This window comes from Rhinopithecus roxellana, chromosome 1 (genome assembly GCF_007565055.1).
Source record: "Rhinopithecus roxellana isolate Shanxi Qingling chromosome 1, ASM756505v1, whole genome shotgun sequence".
NCBI lineage: Eukaryota > Metazoa > Chordata > Mammalia > Primates > Cercopithecidae > Rhinopithecus > Rhinopithecus roxellana.
This window is the reverse complement of record NC_044549.1, coordinates 54,821,343-54,848,538: the sequence shown is the minus strand read 5'-3', so window position 1 is coordinate 54,848,538 and position 27,196 is coordinate 54,821,343. Positions and strand designations below refer to the sequence as shown.

The 27,196-nt window shown below is 54.8% G+C and overlaps 1 protein-coding gene and 1 pseudogene across 4 annotated transcripts in view; one reads left to right on the top strand and one right to left on the bottom strand.

Moving 5' to 3' along the window:
• TEX264 (testis expressed 264, ER-phagy receptor) overlaps positions 1-24,449 on the top strand; it is a 33,382-nt gene extending 8,933 nt beyond the window's left edge. For all 4 annotated transcript variants that reach the window (XM_030934297.1, XM_010381622.2, XM_010381631.2 and 1 more), the window contains 3 exons: positions 4,273-4,494; positions 19,593-19,761; positions 23,853-24,449. In XM_030934297.1, coding sequence (XP_030790157.1) covers positions 4,273-4,494; positions 19,593-19,761; positions 23,853-24,145 — 684 coding nt within the window. In that variant the 3' untranslated portion in view covers positions 24,146-24,449. The remainder of the gene's footprint in view (positions 1-4,272; positions 4,495-19,592; positions 19,762-23,852) is intronic.
• Positions 14,367-14,485, bottom strand: LOC115900804 (annotated as a pseudogene).
• Positions 24,450-27,196: the final 2,747 nt, after the last annotated feature.

The window sequence follows — 27,196 nt, the reverse complement described above, 5'->3', positions numbered from 1 at the left end:
GCTGCTATCCCTGTCAAGTTGTGTAGGTTGTGGGCCTGGGGTTGGCTGTTTCTATTAACCCTGAACCCAACGGCTACATTTGGTCTGGGCCGCTGACACCATTTCTCATTCCTGCATCCTGAAAGATTTTCAGTCTTGTCCAGTTCCCAGACTCATCAAAGTCTTGGCTTGGCAGGGGCTCTGAAGTGGCTGTCTTCACTATAGCTTCACACAACAGGGTCAGCAGGGCACTGTGACACCACTCAGGAAGGGGCAGTGGGGCCAGCCTTAGGACTAGCTCAGACCTGAAAGCTTCAGGTTCTAAGCAGATTGCCCTCTTCTCCCAGTAATGGGACTTGGGAGGCTTCTCTGCCCAAAGGAGATGCTCTGGGGTCTGGCATGCCTCTATTGTTTTCCTGGTACTCTTGCTTTGAGGACACATCCTGGATGGGCTTGTCTTTACCCCGAGTGGTGGTGGGCCTGGCCACTGCCTTGTTTCCTGGGTGTGGTTCCTTGTAGGTCCTAGTTGTGATCCAATTCTTGTTCTGGGCAAAGGTACCCAGAGAAATAGCTCATCTGGGGAGGAAGAGGAGCAGGCAGGTAGAGCTGGGAGGCCTAGGCCTGTGTCCTAGGGTTAGGCCCAAATAAAGATACTGCACTGAGTCAAGGTGGATGGGGTCTCTTGCCCATCGGGACATCCCAGCCTTCTGGGCGCTTGACAGCCTTAGTAGGCCTTTTCCCTGGAGGCGGGTCTGGGCTTTACTGGGAGGCCAGGAAAGCTTTCTTCTGCCACTAGATCAGCCTTGCCACTCTCTGGGTTATTTTAGGGCCTGTTCCATTTCCTCCTTGCTGGTGCCTTGTTCAGCTACTTCCCAGCTTCAACTTTGGATGGGGCTGCTTAGTGGGTGGTGGTAGGCTTGCTGAGGGACCTTCTAGGCTCCCACTTAGGCCAGGGCAGGGGAGGGGGTAGGAAGTGTTCTTACTTGTAGAATTAGGGGGTTGCTCAGCCAGGAAAGGAGCTGCTCTGCCCCACACACCTCCTGGATCCTAGGAGCCCTGCCTTCTTAGCTCCCTTCTTCCACTGTGACAGGAGCTCCACCTTTTCTCCAGGTGGAGGAAGAGGAAGTTTGTTATGGTGCAGGACTTGTGTGTGCATGCATGTACTGTCACTGAGCATGCCTCAAGAACTGTCTGTGTGCGCAGGATCCTGGACCTTTTTGCCTAGAGGCCTGGAGTGATGGAGAGAGATGGGGAGGCCATCAGTTACAGTGCAGCACAAGACCTTCTCCCTGGTGGGTACTTGGGATCAGAGAGGAGGGGCTGCTTGGTGGAGAGCAACAGAAGGCTTTGAAGGGGAAAGTTGAGCTGAGTCTTGCAGGATGGGCAAGAGTTTCCCAGGCAGAAGGGACTCTGGAATAGAGTGAAGAAGGACATTTCAGACAGAGGAAGTAGCTTACGCAAAGGCAGGAAGCATGGGAGGACGTGGCATGTTTGGGGAGCTGCAAATAGTTTCATGTGGGTGTGTGTGGGGGTGTGGCGGGTGAGGAGGCTGGCAAGGCGGGCTGGGCCAGAGCCTGGATCCATCCCTTCCTCTGCCATGCAGACACTCAGTAGGTGCCTGCCCATCTGGGCTGTGGCCCCTGCTGGGGCCTGAGGCTGCAGAAACGGAGTGCAAGGTGAGTGTGTGGGCAAATTCATGCAGTATTATGTAGGCCACTCCAAAAGAACCTTGCCTACTTGGCTTGTGAATTTAGTTTCATCCTAGAGGTAAATTGGGAGCCATTGAGCAGTTCTAAGCAAGATGACCACATGTGTTCTGTTGCCTTTTGGCTACTGAAGAGGGATGTTGAGCTGGGAGTCCCATGAGGGCTGCTGAAGCGTTCCCAGGAAAGACCCTGGAACTCAAACCCAGGAAAGCCAGCAGTAGAAAGGAAGAGATCAAGTGACCTTCCACCTGTTTCTCCATGTGACTTATGTAGATGTTTCTTTTGCACAGCACAGGTTGGTAAGGTCAGGGACATGAAGATAGGCTTTGTGGCAGGCAGTGTCCCTTGGCTTGTCAGCAGGAGGTCCACCAGGTAACTTCCTGCCTATCTGGTCATGCTCAAGTCTTGGCGTGTGAGTAGGGCAGTTGCACCATCTAGAGACAAGAGGTGGTATTGCAGTGGTCTCCTGTGCCTCTGGGTGGGGTGGGAGGAGTTTCAGGCCAAGAGAAGTGACCGTGTGCAAGGTAGACTTGTGGAGGTCAAGAGAGTTTACAGCAAATTATTGGGGGAGAAGAGAGTGCCACTGAACCACTCTGAAAGGCTCTCCAAGAGGGCATTTGAACCTGAAGGACAGGCAGGGAGGAGCTGCATATTCAGAGGTTTGGGTCGTTGAGCATTCTAGGCCATGGACAGTTGTTTGGACTGTGTCATAGCTACTAATAACCAACAATTATGGAGCACTTGCTGAATGCTGGGCCCAGGCTAAGCTCTCATGAAGTTTGTTTAATATGGCAGTTCTGTAATAGATATTGAGGAACTGGGGCTCCCAGAACCCAAGGGACTTGTCTAGAATCACACGACTCAGATTCACACCGTGGCCTGCCTCTCTCAAGCTTTGTTTCTGACCACTACACCCTGTTGCCTGCCACTAAAGCTCTGAGCCCAGTTTGGATGCCATAGGATTCAAGGGGGCTGCAAGGGGACCAGAGCCACAGGCAGTTGAGGGTTACCGTTAGGGTCTGCTTAGAGGTGAGAGCCTGGAATAGGTGCCCAAGTCCCAGGCAAACTGACTAAAAGGAAGGGCTGGGTTGGCTTCAGTAGAGGAGGCCATTCAGGGCTGAGAAACCCCCAGGGGATTTCAGAGAGGGCTTGGAAAGGGCTGTAATGGGAGGGAGAGGTGAGAACAGGTAATAATGAATGACTTCACAGTGCTGGGAAGGAGGGGTTGGGAGAGGAGTAAGTGGAGGTAGAGGGAGAAGCCTGTTTAAACTTAGGGGTCATCCCTGTGAAGGTGAACTGCTGGCAAAAAAAATTTTTTTTTTGTGGTGGGTGGGGAGAAAGGAGCCTTTAGAGTTGAGCAAAACCCAGGATTGAGGGTACAAGGTCTGTGCTGAATCTCTTGGATTTATGATCATATGTCTCCGAGGGCCCAGCCTGAAAGCAGGTACAGACTTAGGCACCTGGAAAGCTGACATGGGAAACAGGGAGCAGTAGGTGAGACAAAGTGAGGCCTCCTGATGCCAGGCGGAGAAATGAGTACTGGGCCTTGCAGCCTTGGGTCAGTCCTAGGAAGTGGTGGAGGCTCACACAGGAGCCTTACATGGCTGAGGTTTCTGGGAGCCAGAGGAGGGAAGTTAGGTAGGGAGGGGAGCAGAGTGGAAAGTACAGGCACTAACAACCTATAGAGACTTGGAGGGGAACCCAGTGGTCTTGGCTTTTAGCCAGGAAGGGACTTAGGAAGTGGGATAGGTCCCTGGATGGGCCATGGGTTGGGGAAGAAGTCTAGAGGCTCTGGTGATAGTAGCTGGCCCTACAAGAGGGATGGGGAGGATGATCTCTTCACAGAATTTCACCAGCAACTCAGAGGCCAGTGATCCCAATCCTATGTCCTGACAGGTACTTCCTGCAGCCCCTCCATACCCACTTGCCAGGTCCTGACCCTGCAAGCATGTGTGTAAACACACGCACACACACACACACACACGCGTTCTTGCTTTCCTAGGGCATGACCTTGGAGGGCTCTGAGCTCTTTATTCCTACTCCTCAGTTTTGCTCCCTTGCCTGCCATAATTTCTCTGCCCATGAAGCCTGCTCTTCTCCAGGAGACAGGAGGGAAATGAGCTAATAGGATTGTTCTGGACCCAGGCTGAAGGATCAGCCACTGTACAGTTCTGCTGGTGGCCCTGGGGCGTGGGGGCTGACAGAGGGTTTCATGGTGGGGTGGAATGGCCCCCTCAGTGGAGGCATGTGGAGGGTGATGGTTCAGTGGTCATCTCTGTCCTTCCCTCTCCTGGCCTCCGGGAGGGCAGAGACCAAGTCTAACCCCTCAGCATGATCCCTGGGTTTCCACAGGGCGTGGCATGTTTGTTGAAGGAATAGATGAGAGTCCTGTGGTACGATGCCACAGGCAGGGGCCATAGGTGGGTTTCAGTAAGAAAACAGCTAGCTCTGTCCTGGTATCTGGGGCTGCATGGCTTGTCAGAGCTGGTGGTGGTTTTAGGCCTGATCTGGCACAACCCCAGGAGGAAGGAGGTCTGAGGGCCTCCTTCCTTTGCCCAACTCTCACACCCATGCTTTGCTTCCCCAGGTGCCCCCTGATAAGTGCCGATGTGCCGTGGGCAGCATCCTGAGTGAAGGTGAGGAATCGCCCTCCCCTGAGCTCATCGACCTCTACCAGAAATTTGGCTTCAAGGTATTCTCCTTTCCGGCACCCAGCCATGTGGTGACAGCCACCTTCCCCTACACCACCATCCTGTCCATCTGGCTGGCTACCCGCCGTGTCCATCCTGCCTTGGACACCTACATCAAGGTGAGGCACAGGCCTGGGGTGTGTGTGTTGGGGACAGCCAGGTCCCTTGGGTGGAGCTAAGGAGGACTGCCTAGAATGGGAGGAAGAGGTGGTTTTGGCAGAGCAGCACCCTGGGACCCTCATGGAACAGGTACCTGTGGAGCTAAGAAGATGGGCAGAGGTTGTTGGCATCTCTTTCAGATGCCCAAGATCTTGTGGGAGCTGGAGCATATCCCAAGAGCATGGAGAGCTTGTTCATAAACCTAGTCTGGTTAGTTTGGCTCACTAGCTTTGACCAAAGACATCCTTAGTGCTTATCCCACACTCTGGCTCAGATGAATGGACAGGGCACTTTATTCTCATCCTGCTGGAGACCTGCACAGCAAGGACCTGAGGCTCCCAGTGTCTGGGCAGGCCCCAGGTAATCATGTATTGCCCGTGGCCCTGCCTCTGCATGGGCTTATATACCTGCTCCCAGAGGCCAGGGCTGGGGCAGCAGTGGCAGGCTCTGTCTCCTTTACTTCCTGACTTGGTCACTGGCAATGCTGGCAGCCCAACCTTCCTGGAGGAAGGAGAGCCAGCCACCAGGTCATCTGACAGGGATTTCTGTGTCTACAGAGATAGATTTTTTAAAAACATGCCCTGTTACACATCCCTCCTCCCCTAAACGTTTTGTAAATTTGGGTGCTAGGGAAATGACCCCAGTTGGGTTTGGATGTGATTCTTTGTTCATTCATTTAACTTGTATTTATTGTCTGCGTGCCAGGTGCTATAATGGGCACAATGTGAATGAAACATTGGTGCATGAAACAGAAATTCACAGTGAGGTGGTGAAGATAGGTAATAAATGTCAGACAAAAATGGGACATGTGCTAGAGAAGGAGAGGGTGAGAAAAGTCGGGGAACCAATTTGGACAGAATGATCAGGGACAGCCTCTCAGAGGAGACAACCTCAAGGCAGAGTCCTACAAGAGCCTTTAGAGAGGAGGTAAGAACTTCTAGGCAGAGCTTTGATCTACATGCAGCAGGAAGTCACTGCAGTGTTCCAGACAGGAAAATAACACAGTTGGAGCCACGTCTGTACAAGATGGGCTGTCCCATCTCTGGGCATGGTGGAACTGGACCATAGACCTGGGACCAGGTGGAGATGCTTAGACCTAGGGCTGAGGAATTAGCCTAGGAGGCTATCATGAATCCTATTGTGAGTGGTGGCAGCTTGGGCAGGCCCAGTGGCTACAGAGATGTGGACAAGGATAGAGATTTACAATCACTTCTGGGATAGAACTGATGGACTTTGGGTGGATTCGCTGTTGGGGAAGGAGAGGCAATGAGGGAGTCACAGAGGGCTCTGCTCCCCTCTGGCCTGGGCAGGTGGGCAAGCGTGTAGTGATGCTTTTCACTGACATTTGGGAAACTGAGGGAGGCCCTGGTTTTGGAGGGGAAGGTAGCTATTTGGGCTATGTCAGGGGAGCTGCCTGAGATACATCTAAGTTGGGGGGTGTGGAGTCAGCAATGGTATGTGTGGCCTGGAGTTGAGAAAAGGCTGGGCTGGTGGATATATTTGGGGACATCAGCCTGTTGGCAGTATTTGACCTGGGAGGCTGCCCTGTGCCTCCCAGCCTCTGTGGGGTCAGGTAGGCGATAGACAGCCTGTGGCAGCAAAGGCTGCACAGAGGGTGTGGCCAGTGTGGCAGGGGTCAGAGAACAGGACAAGAGAGTCAGTGGGAGTGAGAGCCTGCTACACTTGGAGGATCCTTGCAACTTTGTTCACCAAAGCAGCTTGGGGAAAGGGACAGAGCGTTGATGATGGAAATGGGAGCTCAGATGTCCCTGGAGTCGGGTGTTGGGGCTGAGGAATGAATAAATGAGGCCCTGGGTCACCAGCTGTGTCCTTGGTGGTCAAGGATAGGTTTGAAGAATCAGGAGTGAGAAGACCTGGAAAGGGGAGGGCTGTCACAGTGATAGGGCAGGGACACAGGGAGAACAGAGGGGAGTTTCCTTTGTGAGATGGAGGGTGGTGGCCAGAAGGGGTGCTGGGCAGGATGTGCTTGCCTGGCTGCGGTTGGACTGGAGGTGGGGGCAGGCTGGCTGGTGGCGTAGGCAGGAAGGAAGATACCAGTGCCCTAGGCCTGCTTAGGGTGCCACCTCTGGGGAGTCCTCCCCCATTTCACTCAAGGAAGGCCTCTCCAGTCCTGTCGGTGCCATCCTCAACCTCATGGGCCCGTCTGGAGGGGCACCCCCGGGAAGAGACTTCTTGGGTTCCAGACCTCAGAACAGGACGTGTGGCATGTGGTGTGGTGGCGAGCAACTCAGCCACCAAAGCCTTTTCCTGGCTTCAGGGGTTTATTTTTAGACACCTTTGTCCAAATTTCCCGGCCCCTGACAGTTTCACAAGTTGCCTGGTTTTGACGTCACCTCTTTGATGAAAGCCCTTCCTCCTTCCTCCCCGCTCCCATGGGAGCCTGTCAGCTGTGATCCTAGAGTGGGGGTTGAGACAAGAAAGCCAGGGATGTGGGGGAGAGCAAGGGGCTTCTCCCCTGTGAGGCATGCTTGTGTGGGCTTGGCCATCAGCAGGGAGAGTAAGATAGAGGCCAGCTGCCCACAGAAGAGGCATGGCCCAAGGTCCTGGGCTTGTTTTGGCAGCAGGGTGTGGGGGTTGCCTCTACCCCTGTGTTTAGCCTGACCTTGCGTCTTGGGGAACAAAGCCAGGGGAGAGATGAGGAAGGGGCTAGCTCTGTTTGCTGGTCACAGCATGCAGTGGACAGGGGTGGCCCTGTGCCTCTCTCAGCCCAGGAGACAGCAAGGAGAGAGTATAAGCTTCCTTTCCATCCCTGCCTTCATCTCCTCTGCCCTGGGGTCAGAGAAAGGAGATTACTAATGAGACTGGGTGCTTCTGACTCTAGCGCCAACAGCTGACTGCCTTTAGCTGTGTGTGTGTGCATGTGTGTACACCCTTCTTTTTCTCTCTGGATCTGGGACTGCTGTGAAGGTTCTTCAAATGGAATGACAGCAGCCGTCAGCTTTCTGTTTTGGCAGGGGTGAGGGAGACCAGGAGCCCTGCTGCCAGGAGTTGCGGGGGGAGGATGTGTCAGGCTCACCAGCCTCTCTAGAGGCTGGGTGAGGGGCAGGGGTGAATGGATCTTAGCTTTGGGTTTGGGAGGTGGAGAGCAGCTGCTGTCCTGGGAGTTGCAGATGTGCCTGAGCCTGGGACCAGATTGGTCTCATGGGACAGAGGGACCTGAGACCAACAAACCCGAAGTTCATAGTGAGAGGCCCAAGGAGCACTTGTCAGGACTCTCGGGATTCTGGAAGGGATGGCTGATCTCAGCTTTCCTGGTTTGCATGGCAGCCTCTGGCTCTCTGGCTAGCCTTCCCCAGCTTGGCAGCCTGGCAAACTGCTATAGGAGCTGGAACTCTGCCTTTCTCCATGTAAACTGCTAAGGGCCCCCAGGCTGAACACTCATTCCCCAGGAATCCATGGGTACTGTGTGACCATCACTCCATATGGAAGATGCCTCAGCTTTGTCAGGCTGCTCCACTGGAGTCCAAGGAGGTGGCCTCTAGTACAGGAGGAGACCACTCCCCAAGTCCCAGGAAGGGGGTGTCTTCTGGAAGCTGCAGGATGGAACAGAGCTTGTTTGAAATTGCAAACCTGCAGAGGAGAGATGGGGCCCAGATGTGAGCCCAGAGCAATGGGCAGAGGCCCCCAAATTCACCACAGTCTTAATGAGTGTCCAGGGAAGGCTTCGGACACATGGAACAGACCAGGACTGAGGGATGGGCCTGGGAATTCCATGTGTGGGATTGTGTGTGTAAGGTCTCTAGTGCAGTTTGCTCATATCTGTCTGTAGCACTTGGTGGGAAAGGCCATTGACAGTGCTCCACTGGCATAGCCAAGCCCCCATACCTGACTTCTCTCCCAGATCCGTCCAAAATCCTTTTCATAAGTGTCCTTCCCCGTAGTCTCTGATTTCAGGGAGTTTTTAGGGGAGGGTCTTTGTAAAATGGTTTGATCTTCTTCTCCCAAGTTTAGGGTGTTACAGGGCATTGTTCATGTAGCGGCTGATTGGCTGGGGAGTGCAGGTGGCCCTGGAGGTCAGACTAATGTCTGACCATCCACCATCAAATTGGAGAAAAGTGTGTGGGGAGGGGTCACCAAGGGGATGTAGTGAGCCTCTGAGGGGAACCTTGGTGGCTGAATTCTGGGACAGCTGGGTTGACTGGGACTGTCTTACCAGGGGCTTAAAGGGGATAAGGCCAGGTGTGGTGGCTCATGCCTGTAATCCCAACACTTTGGGAACCTGAGGCGGGAGGATCACTTGAGCCCAGGAGTTCAAGACCAGCCTAGGCAACATAAGTGGGACCCTGCCTCTAAAAAAAAAAAAAAAAAAAAAAAAAAACAGAAAAAAAAAAAATTAGCCAGGCACTTATAGTCCCAGCTACTCAGGAGGCTGAGGTGGGAGGATCGCTTGAGCCTGGGAGGTCAAGGCTGCAGTGAGCCATGATTATGCCACTGCACTCTATCCTGGGTGACAGAGTGAGACTCTGCTGAAAAATAAATAAATAAATGAAGGGAACATGGTGGCTCACACCTGTAATCCTAGCACTTTGGGAGGCCAAGGCAGGTGGATTACTCCAGCTCAGGAGTTTGAGACCAGCCTGGGCAACATGGTAAAACCTCGTCTCTACAGAAAAAAAATACAAAAAAATTAGCTGGGCGTGGTGGCATGGACCTGTGGTCTCAGCTAGTCAGGAGGCTGAGACAGGAGAATTGCTTGAGCTCAGGAGGCAGAGGTTGCAGTGAGCCAAGATCACGCCATCGCACATCAGCTTGGGTAACAGGAGTGAAACCCATCTCAAAAAAATAAAAGTAAAAACATTAAAAAAAAAAAAAAGAAGAAGAAGAAGAAGAAGGAAGGAAGGAAAAGGAAGGAAGTAAAGTAAGGAAGTAAGGCAAGGACCCCAGACCATAGTTCTCAGACTGCTCTGACTGTGCTGAGGTGCCCTGTGGCTATTAGCCTGGGGCGGAGGCTGTACTCAGACCCTTACCTGCTTCACCTGAGGTAGTTCTGCCTGTGCGTTTTACAACCCAGGTGCCTTGAGCTTTTGTTTGGAAGGGAGCTTCTGAGGCTCAACTGGTTTGCAAACCTCTGTCCTAAGAGAGGTACAGTACTGGGCAGATGCCACCTCCAGTCCCGCCCACTGCATGTCTGTTCTCGATCCTGAGGATGCTGTAACTGCAGTGTGAGTGGATCTGGGAGGCACCAGGGCCCAGCCCTTGTGCAGGTAGGGCAGGGGCTCCAAAGAGAGACACTTGTCTTGAGGGGAGTGTGACTGATTGGAAGCTGGACCTGGAGGGACCCTGGGGAACTGCAGGTTGGAGTTCTCCTGGGGTGGTGGTGACTGAACTCCTGAGTGGTGATAGCATTATGGGGCAGCCATCTTGGAACTAAGGCTTGTGGGCCCCAGCAGGGTGCCTGTGGAAGTGGGTCAGCCTGTTGAGCCATGGCTGTGAGGAAGCTCGAAATAGCCTGGCCACAGCCTGTGTTCTGTCCAGTGGGAACAGAACCCCTTGTGTTTGTTTCCCCTTAGTCTGCCTCAGTGACCCTGAGGGAGTTAGTAGGTGGGTCTGAGTCCACGCTGGGGTCAAAACACCAGTGCAGAGCAACAAGGCCACGGCAGGGAAAATACTGGTGAGGACGCCACGTGCGGTGGCTCACGCCTGTAATCCCAACACTTTGGGAGGCTGAGGTGGCTGGATCACCTGAGGTCAGGAGTGTGAGACTAGTCTGGCCAACACGGTGAAACCCCATCTTTACTAAAAGTACAAAAATCAGCTGGACTTGGTGGCACACGCCTGTAATCTCAGCTACTCAGGAGGCTGAGGCACGAGAATTGCTTGAACCCGGGAGGCAGAGGTTACAGTGAGCTGAGATCACAACACTGCCCAGTGAGCTGAGATCACGACACTGCCCTTCAGCCTGGGTGACAGAGCAAGACTCCATCTCAAAAAAAAGAAGCAGGTGAGGAAGCCCCAACAGGAATGTGAAATCTGCGGTCATTTCCCTCTTCCTGACTGTCACCTTTGCCAAGCTAACGTGGGAGGCTTCCAAACTTTATTTTTAACAAGGGAGGCCCTCTTGGCATCTCAGCTCAGTCACTTATTCAGCAGTTATTTACTGAGGTCTCTTGTGTGTGTCATTGTTCTGTGCATGGAGGAACCAGCTAGGAGGCATGATAGAGTCCTAATCAAAGCCAGTATCCCCATTGTTTTACAGATGGGGAGGCTGAGGCCTAGGGAAGGAAGGTGCCCCAAGGTCAAGGGATGGAGCAGTGGCTGAGTCCAGACTGGGTCCCTTAGGCTGAGGATCGTTCTGATGGCTACATGCCTTTTGCCACTCTGTCCTATACATAAGTGGGGCTGGAACCAAGAGGCCAAGGACTTGTTGTCAATTTGGGATATGCCCTGGGGCACCATCCCGAGCATATCCCAAATCCACTTGATCTTCTTTCTCCAACCCTGGTAGTCACAGTTGGGGGCTAAGGCTTCAGGTCTAGGAGACTGCTGGGAGAGCCGAGTCTAAGCATAAGAAGAGGCTGTGTACCTGCTTGCCCAGCAGGCACTCACTAGTGCTCTGGGCACAGGAAGCAGCTGCTGCAGGCACCTTATTGGGCCTCATGTCCACACCCTCAGTGAGGCAGAGGCGGTTCTATTCCCAGGCTTCCCTCCCTGGATCTCAAGGGCTGGTTCACCTGCTGGTGCTGCCACCTGCTAAGTGGCCTGCTCTGGCACAGGGAGGATGGCACTTTTGGCAGCATCAGGACCTGGAGCTGAGTGACAATCCTTCAGCACTCTTTCCTCCTCCATCTCCTCCAGCCACAGAGCCTAGCCATGCCTCGGGGTGGGGAGGGGAGGGATAGATTTGCTGGGAAAGGCAAAACAACCCTTGTAGGGTGGTGGCATTTGGGCTGCATCTGTAAGGTGGGCAGTGTTCCCCAGGTGGCAAGGCAGGTCAGGCAGAGGTACTGGCTTGGTGGCAGTCATGGCTTGTGTATCCAGTGAGACTGGAGTACAGGAGAGGAGCAAGAGTTTGGGCCTAAGAGATTAGGCTGGGTCCTGCAGGTACTAGGGAGACACTGATGGCATCTGAGCAGATGAGTGACAGTATCCAGGCTGGGATTCAGATCAAGTCTCTTGAGTACCTGGGAGATAAGGAGGAAGAGCCAGAGGCCACAGCTAAATTCCGCAAAAGGATAATGCAAGTTAGCAGAAAGTAGCAGTGACTTTTCATTCCCAGATGTCCCCAAGCCAAGAGGCGATCCTCCCACCACATCAGGGCTTGGCTTCCCTGGCCCCCTTAGGGAGCTACCCTTGGGTATTGAGGTGTTGAGGGCCAGGCCTCTCCTTTTTGTTGGCCTAGGCACTGGAACCTGCTCCTTAGCCTCTCTAGCTTTACCCCACCTCCCTCCCTTCCCCCAGGAATGAAAGCACAAAGCCAGCCTTTGCTGGGGCGGCGTGGGAGCCACCACTCTCAAAATACCAGCTCGGATATTGTAGCTTGGCAGCCCTGCAGGACCCTGGGGGCTGAAGCTTGTCTGGATGGTGCTGTGGGGTTGGGCTGTCACCAATCCAGAGGGAGCCTTCTTACCCAGGCAGATGGAATTTACTTATCAAGGAAGAATTCTGTTGCTCTTCTTCAGGAAGCTCAAGATTGGAATTAGGGAGAGGAAAGAGATTCCAAGGAAAGAACTCGCAGTGCACCCCCTCTTCCCCAAGCAGAACAACTTCTCCTTCAGCTGAGCCCTCAGATGAGGAGAGGCTAGCTGTCTAGTTATGCAGGTGGGAAGGAAGGGACTTCCCTGAGGAGTGGAGCAGAGGTCAGAGGTCCCAGTTGGAGATGAGAAATTCAGGGCCTTTTCCTCTCCCTCTCTTCTGTCCCCTGTCTCCTCTGCATCCCCACTTGCCCACTTGTCCTTCCCCTCTGGCAATTCCTGACTCCTCTGGCTCTCAGGTGCTTGGCTTCACAGCTCCATCTGTACGAGCAGCCTTCCTGCTGCTGGGTAATCATCAGCAACCAGTTTGTCAGCTTGTGAGCAGGACAGGGCTCAAGGTCCTTGACTACACAGACAAGCTGCTAAGAGTGCTGGATCTTGGAGAGGGGGTAGGCTGTGGAGCCTGCGATGGTAGGGCCATCATCTGGAAGGCTGTGGCTCTCCTCCCAGATTTGCAAGGGAGAGCAATGGGATCTCAGGGCTGACTCACCCAGTGCTCTAACTGAGCTCTCCTTGGGGTACTCACTCCCGTACTCTCCAACCCTCTGGTCCGGCCACACAAGGGCCCAGGCCCGAGAAGGCCAGAGCAGGGCTGAGCCAGGGTTGTATCTTGGCCCTCTGGGCCTAGAGAAAGGTAAGGCTGGGTATGGATGCAGGATTAGGGGCCTCCCAGTCTATCTGGGCACTAAGGTGCTCCAGAGCCTGTGTCCATGTGCCTGCTTAAAGGGAAACATTATTTCCCTACCCCTCAATACCCCAGCCTGCCCTGGTGCTTGACTGCTGCCTAGGCCCTCCTCCACGGGCTGCCCAGGAAGCCAGGGTCTGCGTCGTGCCAGGGAGATGAACAGAGGTGTAAATTGTGTGGCGAGCTGCCGGCTCTGAGGTGAAAATGAAAAGTCTTCAGGCAGTGGCAGCAGCAGGCGCAGCAGGCTGGGGTGCCAGGCACAGCACACCGTCTCCCGCCCCACTCTCCCTCACACCTTCCCCTTCTACAGTCTTCCCCAGGTTCCCGCCCAGGTGTGGACCTGCCTGCCTGGCTCCGGACCTGCCTGCCTGGCTCCTCTGCCATTCCCTGCCTTTCAGCATGGGGCTCCCAGACTGGCCCTGGGTTCATCCTAACCCCAAGAGGGCTGTTATATCTCATTTCCATTATGTTTTCTTTTTTTTTTTTTTTGAGATAGAGTCACATTCTGTCACACAGGTTGGAGTGCGGTGGCACTATCTTGGCTCACTGCAACCTCTGCCTCCTGGGTTCAAGCAATTTTCCTGCCTCAGCCTCCCGAGTAGCTGGGACTACAAGCATCCACCACCATGCCCGGTTAATTTTTATATTTTTAGTAGAGACAGTGTTTCACCATGTTGGCCAGACTGGTCTCAAACTCATGACCCCAGGTGATCCGCCCGCCTCAGCCTCCCAAAGTGCTGGGATTACAGGTGTGAGCCACCATGCCTGGCCTCCATTATGTTTTCTAATTGGCTGATCTGCTGCACAGAAAAATGGGCTGTGCTTGAGTTACCTTTGTGACTTAATGTTCATGGTAGTCCCTCCATTGATTCGTTTTGGGTTTTCTGAATATACAGTTTTCTTATCTTCACATAATGGTGTTTTTATTCATTGTTTCCAGTTCCTCACTTCTTTTGAGATCATCTATTCTAATCTCTTCCTTTCTTTCCCTTTCCTCCCTTTCCTCCCTTTCCTCCCTTCCCTCCCTTCCCTCCCTTCCTCCCTTCCTCCCTTCCTCCCTTCCTCCCTTCCTCCCTCCCTCCCTTCCTTCCTTCCTTCCTTTTTTTTTTCTTTTTCTTTTTTGAGACAGTTTTGCTCTTTTGCCCAGGCTGGAGTGCAGTGGTGCGATCTTGGCTCACTGCACCTCTGTCTCCCGCGTTCAAGCAGTTCTCCTGCGTCAGCCTCCCAAGTAGCTGGGATTACAGGCACCTGCCACCACACCTGGCTAATATTTGTATTTTTAGTAGAGTTAAGGTTTCACCATGTTAGCCAGGCTGGTCTGAAACTCCTGACCTCAAGTAATCCACCCGCCTTGGCCTCCCAAAGTGCTAGGATTACAGGCATGAGCCACCACGCCTGGCCAAAGAGGGAAAGAGGGAGGGAGCGATAGGCCAAAAGCCTACAGCACCTGGTGTTCCTAGGCAGTGTCCCATCCAAGTACTAACTAGACCCGATCCTGCTTAGCTTCTGAGATCAGACAAGATCAGGCGCATTCAGGGTGGTATGGCTGTAGACCCTTTATTTCATACTTGGGCAAATTGAGGGCCAGAGGGAAGCTACCCATTTGTCTAGCCAAGCCAACACCCTAGGCTCCTGCCTGGGGTGCTCTCTGCCACGTCCTGCTTCCTCTCTCCCCTCCCTGGCAATCCTGTCTTATTCCCTATCTCCTTTGCCTGCTGTTTTCAGAGCTTTGGGCTCTCCTGGTGTGAGGGGAGAGTAGAGAGAGGGGAAGTGCTCACCAGCCCTTCTGCAGGCTCTCCCTGTTGGTGTGGCAAGACCCCAGAGCACCAACAGACAGGTCTAGCTTCTGGGCCAGAGGCTTTGAGGCAGCCTGGTGGAGGTGAGAGGAAAGTTTCTGGGCAGAATAATAACCTGCTACCTTCTAGCTGCAGCCTCTTGCTGTACCTCCACAGAGCATTCACATGCCATGAAGACCAGCTGCCTGAGGGGCCTCTAGGGTCTGCGCCCCCACTTGCAGGTACTGCTGTGTGCAGGCAGGTACATGTCGTCGTCTGTAATTAAAAATGAGCATGCATCACTTCATCCAGCAAGGAGACGCCACCACCTTGGGTGGGATGCAACAGCTGCTTTCTGGCTGTGCAGCTGCCTGGGTGTCCAGCCTGGCACAGAAGGATAGATAGGATTGGGTAGCTCAGGGTGAACAGTAAGGCAAGGCCCAGGGCCCCTCAGCCAGACCTCATCCCTTTCTGGGCCTAGAGCTTAGGTAGGAGATGTGACCCAGTCCTTGGCCCACACGTTGCCTCCTTCTTTTGGGCATTTGCAGCCACCTAATTCTTAGCAAACCTCCAGCCTCTGGGTAGCCTGGGAGTGGGACCCATCATCAGCCTCCATCCTGAGCCTGACCTCTTCTGTCTTCGATTTGCTCCCAACCCCTAGATGAAGCCAGGGCACAGGGTGATGTCCTGAGTACAAAGCACTAAATGAGGATAGTTCAGGTCCTCTCTCTTATCTCTTTTCTTCCTCTCCCATAATTCAGAAAGACCTGCTGGGGAGGCACTATGGGTCCTGTGGGGAAACCTTGGCCTGGTGTATCAGTCTTGCCCTGTTGTGGGAGCCCTTAGCTGAATGGGCTAAATGCCTGCACCCTACCCAGGAGACGAACTGAGGCTGAGGTGAGTTGGGAGTGTGTGATGTGTCCCCAAGGTAGCCGAGGCAGTGGTACTGTGGCAGCCTGTGTGAAGTGGGTGAGCTGCTCCTTCCCCTTTTTACCAGCACTCCTGAGTGGGTGAGCAGGTGTTGGTGCAGGGTGGGGTGGTGGTGGGGAAGTGCTGGTGTTTGGGGTCTCTTAGAAATTCCTGCATCATGGGTGGTGTCACAAGTCCTCATCTTGTTTCTGCATGTGGAAGACCCAGGTGGGAGGGAAGGCCTGGAGGTGTGTCTGAGGGACCAGAACTCTGAATCCAGTTTCTGGCAGTCCTTGGCAGCACCTTGGCATGATTCACTGACTTTTGCCTGTTAGGTGGAAAGGAATGTGAACATCTGCAACTTTCCCACCTTGGAAAGAGGCTTTATGGTCTCTTTGGGTCTGTCTGTGGGAGTGAGCTGCTCTGGGCTGTGGGTTTGTCAGATGGCCAGTGGTGTCAGTGGCAGAGTATGTTCTTATGTCCTGGCGATGCTTCCACACACTTCTGGCTGTCTGGGCTGTGGAAGGGGGTGTGCCAGGGGTAGGAGGACCCCACGCCCACCCAGGCTCTTCACCAGAGGGGCCAGCCCAGTGTGACCTTGAGTTAGTGTCCTTGGCCATTGGCAGTCTGCTCTCCAAGGGCTCCCTGGGGCTAGCTGAGGGAGAGGCAGCTGGCCTTGCCTTCCTCCAATGATTTTCCAATATTTACTGGCTCATTGACATATTGCCCGGGCCGTGGCTCCTACTGCGCAGCAAGGACCTGAGAGCCAGCCATGGTCACCCTCTCTTCCCTCTGAGGTTGCACCTGACTGGGAGGGAAAGGGCTTGTCCTCTCTGCCTGGTCATTCAGGGACAGAGCATATAGCTCATCCTGCCCCTCACCCTCTATCCCCAGCCCCCACTAGACTCGTTCTTGCTCAGTGGGCAGAGCATGGAAGGGAGAGCAGTCTCCCAGGAAGGGCCAGGGGCAACTGCAAGCCCCTTCTCTGCCTGTGGGCCTGGCTTATAAGTTTGCTCCTTTGCCTTCTTCCTGCCGTTTCTCTACCCAAGTCTGAATTTTGGTAGGACCTGGTGCTATAATGATTTGGGGCTTAACAGTCAATGGCACTTTAATTAGCTCCATGCCTCCCTCCAGTAGGGAGGACCAGGGCCCCCAGGTAACAGTGGATAGGACCAGGCTAGTTTTGGGCCTGAGGCTGCCCCTCCAGGGGTCTGGGAACAGGCTGTAGGACGTGGTGCTCCCTGTGTGGGGTGCTGTGAGGAGGGAGAGCTGAGCAGAGAAGGAAGGGCTGTGTGGCAGGGCCACAGTTTTCTCTCCATCCGCTGTCTCCCTTGTTCCCCTATTGTCCCCGATGGCTCTGAGATGAAGGCGATGGCAAGGATGGAGGATGCAGTTTCCATGGCAACGGGGCTGTCCACAGCCAGGCAACTTCAGAGCCAGGCTCTCTGGAGGAGGCAGATGCGCAGAACAGCTGCAGACTGCCTCCCGCCTGCCAACAAGGGGGCTGGCAGAGCAGGTGGCACAGGGTGGCAGCCTGGTGCTGCCCAGCCTAGGGGAGAGGGTGGAAAGAGTAGTACTCCCTCTTATCATCTTGTTACTGCCAAGTTCCTCCAGAAGGAAAGCTAGGGAGGTGGCTTGAGTGTTGAGAGGGGTTGGGGTAGGGTCCCCGTTGTCCCTGGAATCTCTGGGTGGACACAGGCTCTAGCTTCTGGGATCTTCCCCAAAAGCCAAATGTCTGCTGCTCTTGTGATGGCCACTCAGCAGCTACCCTTTGGACCCTTTGTCCAGAGTGTGAGGATGTTGGTGAAGGCCATGCCCTGACTAGATTCAGGGATCCTTTTCTTCCATCTAGCTACTGGGGAAGGACCTGGATCTTCTTCAGGGGCCTCCCTGCCCCTGGCCTCAGTGACCTGGTCCAGTTTCTTGAGTGGGGCTCAGGTTTGGCAGATGCCTGCCTCTAAGTGCTGGCATTGGAGGGGCCCCAGAGCCTGACAGCTCCTGCTTCCTGACACTGTGATCTTGTTTAGCATCCTCCTGGAGACCAAGGCTGGAGTGGGTATGTGGGTGGGTAGAGAAGCAAAGACAGCCATCTGTGCGTTTAGAAATGGGAGGTGTCAGGGGCATGGACTCTTGAGATGGAGGAAGCCCCGAGGGCACCCAGGTTGGCAAAGAAGATTTGAATCTAACTATTAAAAAATAATGACTTTCCTTCACTGACCTTGGAAGCATCAGGGTTGGGGTGTTCTATTTTGTCGTTGAGCACATGGAGACTTAGGATGAAAGGCTTTACCTGGATCACCCGTGGAGTCAGAGGCTGAGCCACAACCAGACCTGGGCCAGGCCATCCACCTCCCACGTGGCCTCCTAGATGCACCCTTCCTCCAGCTGGCTGCTGAAGGTACTAGCTAGATAAACCTTTCAGGCTCACTCCCCTTTCCCTTTATCATCCATGGGCTTTTTTTTTTTTTTTTTTTTTTGAAATGGAGTCTCCCTCTGTCGCCCAGGCTGGAGTGCAGTGGCCAGATCTCAGCTCACTGCAAGCTCCACCTCCCGGATTTACACCATTCTCCTGCCTCAGCCTCCCGAGTAGCTGGAACTACAGGTGCCCGCCACCTCGCCCAGCTAGTTTTTTATATTTTTTAGTAGAGACGGGGTTTCACTGTGTTAGCCAGGATGGTCTCAATCTCCTGACCTCGTGATCCGCCCGTCTTGGCCTCCCAAAGTGCTGGGATTACAGGCTTGAGCCACTGCACCCGGCCTGGGCTTGTTTTTAACTGTTCTTTGCTTGCTTGCTTTAGTTGAAGGAGATTCCTCAACCCTAGGGTTGGCCAGGCAGGCGGACAAGAGGAGTCCTGGAATGGTTTCTCCTTGCCAGGCAATAAGTTTCTCATTACTGCTAAGTGGAAGGCTCATTTCAGAGCTCATGGTGAGAGTGGTGCGAGTGCTATAAATAGTCTTATTGTGAAGGTTGGCGGGTGAGCAGTGACAGGGCAGGGGCTTTGCAGTCATCTTTGTGGGTATTTGTGCTCCATCGCAGGAAAGGTGGGGGGGCAGACCGTGAGTGAGAAGCACTTGACCCCCTGTTCTGGCTGTCACTGTCCGCCTCAGGGTGACTCTGGCATGTCTGTGCCCCTCCATACACATCAGAGCATTGGATTCTGTGTCTAGGCAGAGGGAGGTGGAGTGCCTTTTGGAACTTGGGGCCCAAAAGGTGGTACATCAGCCCATTGCATAATGTCCTGTGCTAGATCTACTTGTCTTACCTGCCCTTCCAGTCCAGGGTCTCCCTCCTCCCCATCAGCTAAAACCCTGGGTTTATACGTGAGGAGGTATGGGAACCACACCTGATAGTCTCAGAGGTTGATATAGATCTGAACTAGCAGGGGAATGAATGGGAGTGGAAGTGCTGTTTAACTGGCCTTGATCCTTGTTCAGGGTCTACAGTAGCATGTCTGCAAGAGCAAGGGCTGGAGGCCTAAGGACTGAGGGTACTGGTCTTCTGATATCTATGGGTCAGTCAGCGTTGTCCAGGGTGGAGAGGAGGTCAGGGCCAGGGGGTCCTGGGATGGAAAGTCTGGCAGGTGAGACTTTGGCTTGGGCACATGGGGTCCCTATCCTGGGGTGGTCCAGGGGTGCCAAGCTTCATGGCTCTGTGAGACCAGTGCCTTCTGGAACAGCTTTCTGGTCTCAGATGTACACATAGGAGAGCAGTGCCAGGCTCCTGGGTTCTTTTACCGCTTGCCCTAGGGTGTCGTCCTCGGTCTTCAGACTGTTATTGCACTCTGGACTATGGGGCCCTGCTGTTAGGGTGATCTATGTGTGCCTCCCTCAGCAGGGCTTTGGAACTTGGAAGAGGTTGAGAGGCAGAACCAGCCCCTGGGACGGAATAGGTAATAAACAGTTCTGGGGGCCACCCAGGGACAAGTGAGTCAGGGGCCCTGTAGGGCTCATTTTACCTTTTGCCACTGTCTGACTAGGCGCGGAAGCTGTGTGCCTATCCTCGGCTGGAGATCTACCAGGAAGACCAGATCCATTTCATGTGCCCACTGGCACGGCAGGGAGACTTCTATGTGCCTGAAGTAAAGGAGACAGAGCGGAAATGGCGGGGGCTTGCGGAGGCCAGTGACACCCAGGTGGATGGCACAGGTACAGAAGGTGGGGTATGAGGATGGGGCCCTCCTGGAGCTCCTCTCTTCTGGACTCCAGGGGCTTGGTTGAGGAGGCTCCTCCCTCTCTGGGTTGGCACTGTGGGTGTCAGGCTATGCTTGGCAGAGGGAGGAAGGAGACCCACCTACCCGAGGACCCACATGTGGAGTTGCCTATTCCCAGACAGACACATGGATCTACATAGATCTGGATTCACACACATTACCTCCTGGCAACACAGATACAAAGACCCTGCCTGGATTCCCTCCAGATGTAGCAGGAGTACCCTTGGAAACAAAGATCACAGACAACTCGATGTTCATGGGAGGGGGCTGAGGCCGCTCAGGAAAGGAGTCCCTTGGGTGGGGCTCAGCAGAAAGTAAGACTGGCATAGATCTGGAAGGTAAGGAGGGGAGCAAAGTGTTCTCCTGTCCCTCAGTACGGGCCCCATCCAGAGCCAGCTGCTTTCTCCCTGCCAGGGAACAACCAGGGAGCATGCAGAGGGGAGCCGGGAGATCTGTCCCCTGTGCCATCCTCCAGGGCCAGTCCACACTCCTGCTGGCAGCCTCAAGGCCCCAGGTCCAGGCTGGAAGGCTGCTTGCCTGCCCACCTCTCTGCAATGATCTCTGTGACCCCGGGCTGTCTCAGGCACAAGGGGATCTGCTGGGTTACATCCCAGATGGTCCCAGGGGGCCTTATTCTTGGCCAACCTGGTGGAATTTGTGACTTCTAGGAGTGGTACAGGGCTGTGGGGAGAGGAACTGTCCCTCCTCCCCTCCTTAACAGATGATCTGCCCATCCAGTCTTCAACAGCCAAGGTCACCCTAGGGAGACATGTGTCAGCTAGGGCTGGACAGGAGGGTACTGGGAGCAGTCTCTACTCCCTAGGGGTCTATGTCCAACACAGTTAACTTCATCTGCCACTTAATTACCTCCATGGGGTACAGCTCCCTTCTGCCTGGTAGTGCCCAGCAGACACTCTTCAGTTCCCCTACTGTGGGCACAGGACATGGCACAAGGTCAGCAGGCCCAGGCAGCCTCCAGGGCAGGAAGACAGAGTGCCTTCACTTTCCTGTGACCTCCCTCTGCTGTCGGCCTCCCCCTCCTTGACCCACCCTCCCAGCTTCCTTCCCTCCCAAACACTGCCTGCCAGGGGCGTTGAAGGACTGCTTGGCACCCACTACAGCTGGCTGCAGCAGCGGCTCCCACATTCCCCAGCTCCTCAGCCTGTTTTCCTCCCCTCCAGCCCACCCACCCACTCCCTGGTGTTGGGACCAAGGGGTCTGCCCACCTCTCACAGGGCCTGTCCTGACACCCCAGGGGGACTCGGTGTTTGCCCGCCAGGTGCATGCCACTGACACAGCAGTTGGTGGTGGGTGCACGCAGGGTGTCTGACTGCCCAAGGCTTGGCCTGTCCCTGCCCACCTCCCTGCTGTGGCCCCATCTTGGGCTGAGAGGTGAAAGGGGGTAATTAGCTGCCTTGTGCCTGTTACTACATTGATGTATTATTTAGCTCCAGAGAGGCGATGAATATTTGATCATCTTGCACTGGCTGTGGGCAGAGTGGGAGGGAGGGATTGGGGTGAAGGGGGTGGGCTTCAAATCTCCTGCCTCAGCAGCCCTGGGGATTTAGGTAGGGCCCTGCCTTGCCTGGTATCTTCTCCCCAGGGATGCAGGCATGGGACTGTTGGACCTCCTCCTATGTAGATCTTAGTGGGGCTATAGGGATGCTACTTCCCTGTATTGCACTCCTTTTTTTTTTTTCTTCTGAGGCAAGGTCTGACTCTATCGCCCATGCTAGAGTGGTGCAGTGGCAAGATCTCAGCTCACTGCAGCCTCTGCCTCCCGGGCTTAAGCTGTCCTCCCACCTCAACCTTCTAAGTATCTAGGACAACAGGTGTGCACCACCACGCCTGGCTAATTTTTGTATTTTTTATAGAGATGGTGTTTTGCCATATTGCCCAGGCTGGCCTTGAACTTGTTAGCTCAAGTGATCCTGCCTCAGCCTCCCAAAGTGTTGGGATTCTAGGCATGAGCCACCATGCCCAGCTGGATTCCTTTTTTTTTTTTTCCTAAAGACGGAGTTTTCCTTTTTTGCACGGGCTGGAGTGAAGTGGCATGATCTTGGCTCACTGCAACCTCTGCCTCCTGGGTTCAAGCGATTCTCCTGCCTCAGCTTCCCGAGTAGCTGGGATTACAGGTGCCTGCCACCATGCCTGGCTAATTTTTGTATTTTTAGTAGAGATGGGGTTTTGCCATGTTGGCGAGGCCGGTCTGGATCCACCTACCTCAGCCTCCCAAAGTGCTGGGATTACAGGCGTGAGCCACCGTGCCTGGCCTCCAGCTGAATTCCTTTGCTTGAAGTGTATATATGTCCCCAGGGGCTGTCTTCATCTCAGCAGGCTGTCCTGGCCTGAAGGTGGCACCCCGAGGCTCCTTCCTCTGAACACTCCTAGCCTAGGAGTTGGGTGGTAGGAGGTAGCATGCTGGAAAGCAGGCACATTCCTGTACCTGGGGTCCCAAGAGAGCCATTGAGTGGGTGGGCAGACAGAACATATAGTTTAATAGGGCCAGGGAGAAACTGTCTCCCTCTTTTGCTCTTTTCAGGCCTGCAGCCCCTAGGGCACTGATCATTATTTAAGGAGCAGTGAGGGCCTGGCATCCTGTCCCCTGGTCAGAAGAAACTACCCAAAACTCATTCCCCCACGGCTCCCCCACCACCTCATTCACAGGCGTCTGTCCTGGGAGCCACACCTGGGGCCTCAGCAGGAGGAGAGCCCTGAGCCAGCAGCCTGGGCTTCTGGGACTCACCTCACCTCTGCCAGTAGCACCCAGAGGGCATATTCTGGGGGCTGAGTGGGTGGTGGGGGTAGGGAGAGACCCCAAATTCCCCCACCTCCTAATTCTCCCATCCCTAACCTAGGCCCCAGCTGAGGCTCAAGGAAAGCCCAGGCTGAGTCCAGGTGCCAGGCAGACCCCAGCTGCACCTGGCTTGGCTCCAGCACCATGGAGACAGCGGCTGGGGAAGCTGGCCCACCCCTCACCTTCTGTGATGTTTGACAGCTGACCCTCTCCCCATCACACATGAAGGGTAGCAGATCCACTCTCTCCCAGTCTGGATTCCTGCACACAGCGGGCCTGAGCCCTGTGTTCCTCCTTGCCACCCCAGCCTGCATTCAGTGCCTCTGATTCAGGGAGATGAACCCAGGGGTTGTTCCTGGACAGGGCAGATGAAGGGGCTGCTTGTTTGGAGGATGTATTGGGGGTGGAAGGAGCAGGTTAGAAGGGATTTGGGCCATCAGCCTGGCTCAGCACTGGTTTGGGGCACCCCAACCACCAGCAGAGTGCTCTCATCATCCCCTTTTGCTATCTTGTGGCTCAGGAAGCACCAGTCGTTGGGGGTGGGGTGGGTAAGGGTTTCTCAGGGTCGACCCAGGCATAGGGAGAGAAAGCCAACATGTTTCATCCCAGCACCCTCCTCCTTGCAGCTGGTTGAGTGTTTCTCAGGCCTTCTCCATCCTGCTCATACTTCAGCTCCCTCCTCAAGTGGGGACTTGGTGTGGGCCAGAGACAGGGGCCTGCTGACTCCCTGGATGCTGCTCCTGGGAGCCCTGCATGGGGGAGGGCTGCAGAGGGGCCTCCTGCTGTATTCTGCAGTCCTCATGCCCTTGGGTGATGTTCTGTAGCTGGCCCTGGATACATCTCTCTCGAAGCTTGAAATGGGGTTGGGGGAAGGTGGAGGGGACACTACATGGGTCTCTTTGTTCTATCTCAGCTCCTCACCTCAGGGCTGAGTGGCCCTTAATAAATGTAGGGGGGAGGGCAGCAGGCTGTGTGGAAGTGCAGGGAGCTGAGGCTAATTCAGGGTGGGGAGAGGAGTGCACAGCTGCCTCCTCCCTCCCTCCCTGCTCTTTCCCTCTGCCCTGTCTGTGCAGCCCAAGTCAGGGTAGAGGACAGAGGGCAGCTGGAGCGAGCCCCCTGAGCCCAGGAGGCTGCATTATTCATGAGTGCACTGTGTGCTGAGTTGCCTCTCCCTGGAGGAGGGATTGGGGTGGTCCTGGCTAACTTGTGCTCCCTTTTCCTGGCCATAGGAGCTGACACAATGAGTGACACGAGTTCTGTAAGCTTGGAGGTGAGCCCTGGCAGCCGGGAGACTTCAGTTGCTACACTGTCACCTGGGGCGAGCAGCCGTGGCTGGGATGATGGTGACACCCGCAGCGAGCACAGCTACAGCGAGTCAGGCGCCAGCGGCTCCTCTTTTGAGGAGCTGGACCTGGAGGGTGAGGGGCCCTTAGGCGAGTCACGGCTGGACCCTGAGACTGAGCCCCTGGGGACTACCAAGTGGCCCTGTGAGCCCAGTGCTCCTGAGAAGGGCAAGGAGTAACCCGTGACCTGCACCCTCCTGCAGTGCAGTTGCTGAGGAACTGAGCAGACTCTCCAGCAGACTCTCCAGCCCTCTTCCTCCTTCCTTTCGGGGAGGAGGGGTTCCTGAGGGACCTGACTTCCCCTGCTCCAGGCCTCTTGCTACGCCTTCTTACTGCCCTTTAGGCTCCCAGGGCCAAAGGAGCCAGGGACTATTTTCTGCATCAGCCCCTAGGGCTGCCGCCCCTGTTGTGTCTTTTTTTCAGACTCATGTTGGAGCTTCCAGGACCCACAATAAAGCCAATGATTTACTTGTTTCACCTGGATTTGGGTTGTGTATTTGTTTGTTAGTTGTGCCTTGGTTGGGGGTGGCGGGGAGTGGCTGTACAGATAGGCTGGGAGTGAGAAGGAGCCTCCCCTCCCCAGGACAAACAACAGAGGGAACATGGCAGGTACCCTGGGGTCGGGGGAGGAGGGGTGTTAGAGATCCTCCACCTCCTACTCTGTGACCTCAGTGGCCAGCTGCCCCTCCACTGCAGTTGCCAGAGAGCAAGCAGAGCCTGGCTTGGGTGAGAGCTGAGCATGGGGTACCCTCCAGGGCTCAGGAGTGGGGAGCTCACAGCCTGTCTTCGTCTGCCTCCAAGGGATGCCTTTGTGTCTGTAGCTCTAGTGTGCCTGCACGCTGGTACTTCCCCAGTAGGCGAGGCTGCCTCACACTGTGCCTGCCAGTGGCTGTGTACCTGTGTGTGTGCATGTGCCCTCACACTCATGCATTTGTCTCTGTATAACCACGGATGGGGCTGCTTGGGTAAAGCTGTGCCCAGGTGAGCATCAGGGTATGGTTGTACCTGAGCATGACTGAGTCTGTGTGGATGGCTGTATGCCTGTGTGTGTGTGTGTGTGTGTGTGTGTGTGTGTGTGTGTGTGTATTGCTGTGCTTTGTGTCTGTGTATAGTTGTATTATAGGAGCATGTGAGGCCAGCTAACAGCATCTCTATGGGGTCTTTGTTCATCTACAACTGTGTGTGACTGTGTCTGTGCAACTGTGTGTGTGGTGATGTTCATGACGTTCATGTATAAAGCTATGTGTTTTGCTGTGTCCACATATAAAAGCTATGGCTCTGTGCAGCCGTGTATCCATAATTATGGCGATGTATGTGTGGACATGTTTTGGTGTACAGTTATTTGTGGCATGTCTGTGTGAGCAGCTGTATAAACATGGCTGTGTCCACATGTGCAGCCGTGCGTAGATATGGTCGGGTGTTCTTAGGGGCAGGGGTGTGCCCATGTGTATTATTGCTGTCTACAAGTATAGCTGTGTGTGGTTGCATGTTTACATGTACTGTGTATGTGGCCATGTCCACATGTACAACTGTGTGTAAGGCTAGGTGTATGTCCTCATCTGTGTGCACACAGCTGGGAGTGGTGGCTGCCTGTGTGTAACTGTGTGTCCATGAGCTGTGACTGTGCAGCTTGTTTGCTGCAGGCCACATCATGGGCTTTTCTGGCTGGTGCTGTACATAGTCATATCTGTGTTTACAGCCCTGTGCCTTTTGTGAGGCTGACTTGTTGAGCTGGTTGGGAGTGTGGCTAGAAGGAGTGTGTGACTCCTCACCTCAGCACCCTCCTGCTGTCAACAGAGGCCTGGCCCATTGTTCACCTACCCCAGGGAGCGGTTGCTCTTCGACAGCCAGAGAGGGTGAGAGCAGCCAGTGGCAGAGTTGGAGGTAGAAGACAGCATGTCTGTCTCCCACTGCCACCTTGTCTCCTGTTAGTGATGGGGCTTGTGTTTGTTTGGGTTTGATGTGTCTGTTTTGTTTCAAAGCTGTGTTCTTTCCACAGCAGCAGGGCATCGGGTTTCTGTGTCCAGGGAAAAAGCTCGTCCTTGGTGATCACCCCCACCCCCCTACGGACTGCCACATGCACAAGTGGGTGTATGTGTCTGAGGGATGTGGGCTTGGCATGTTCATTAGCATGTATCTGAGCTGGGCTTGCTTCCACTGACACCTGTGGAAGAAAGGGCAGTGTCAGGGGAATGTGTGTAGGGGATGCCATGTCCCTTGGCACTTGTTAAGTGTATGCACATGTTAGGGGCAGATAGCACAGGCTCTCTAATCCCCATTCCTTCAGCACAGTCTGGCACTACAGCTTATCCACTACCCTCTACCCAGGGGCGTCCTTCCCCATCCTGCTGTGGGAGGGAAGAGTCAAGAGCATCTTCTCAGAGCTGTCCTCCCTCTGCTTGGGTTCCAGCTCTCACTCCCTCCTACGCAGCAGCCAGTTCCAGAAGCCTTTCCCCAGGCCCCTCCCCTCCCAGATCCCCCTGCCATCCCTAACACTCCCTCAGGGTTGACCCTAGTACTTGGTTCTGCAACCCTTCCTGCAGGTTGCTCTCTCCTTGCTTAAATACCCTTTTTACATGGGAGTGGGTGGCAGTTTAAAGGGCATCTGCAGGAAGGAAGGGGAAGCACCATTCTCCTCTGACCTCTCCCTTCCACTAATCTTTTCCTCCTAGTGACTCGGGCTCCAGCTCTCACAAGGGACTCAGGACACATGCCTCAACCTCAGGCCTGGGATGTGGACCCAGCTGAAATGGCTGGGTGGGGAGAATAGCCTCCACCCATCTCCCACGCGCCCCTTTACCTATCCCCCAGAGGCACCCCTTGCACTAGGGCCAGCTCCTCCACTCTGCAGTAGCACTATGTGCACCTGTTGGGGCGCAGTGACCTTCCCCACCCCGTGCCCCGTGGCATCCCCCCGCCCTGCACCTGTGCTCTCTAGGTGGTAGTCGGACTATGGAGTGGAGTGGGCCACCAAGCATCTGCTCCAGCGCAGAGCGAGGGCGCTCGGGGATTCAGCACCACGAGGCGGACAGCTCCAGGCCCTGAGGTCCCGAGAAGAGCAAGAGCGTGGAGGGTCCAGAGGCAGGCGGAGGCCGGGTTGGGAGCAGGAGACCTGGAGTTGGGAGGAACGGAGGAGGGGCTGGGGGCGGGCCAGGGCCGGGGGCGGGGCGGGCCGCGATTGAAAGCGGCGGGGCGAGCGGGCGGGAGGAGAGCGCAGGGGCGGAGAGCGC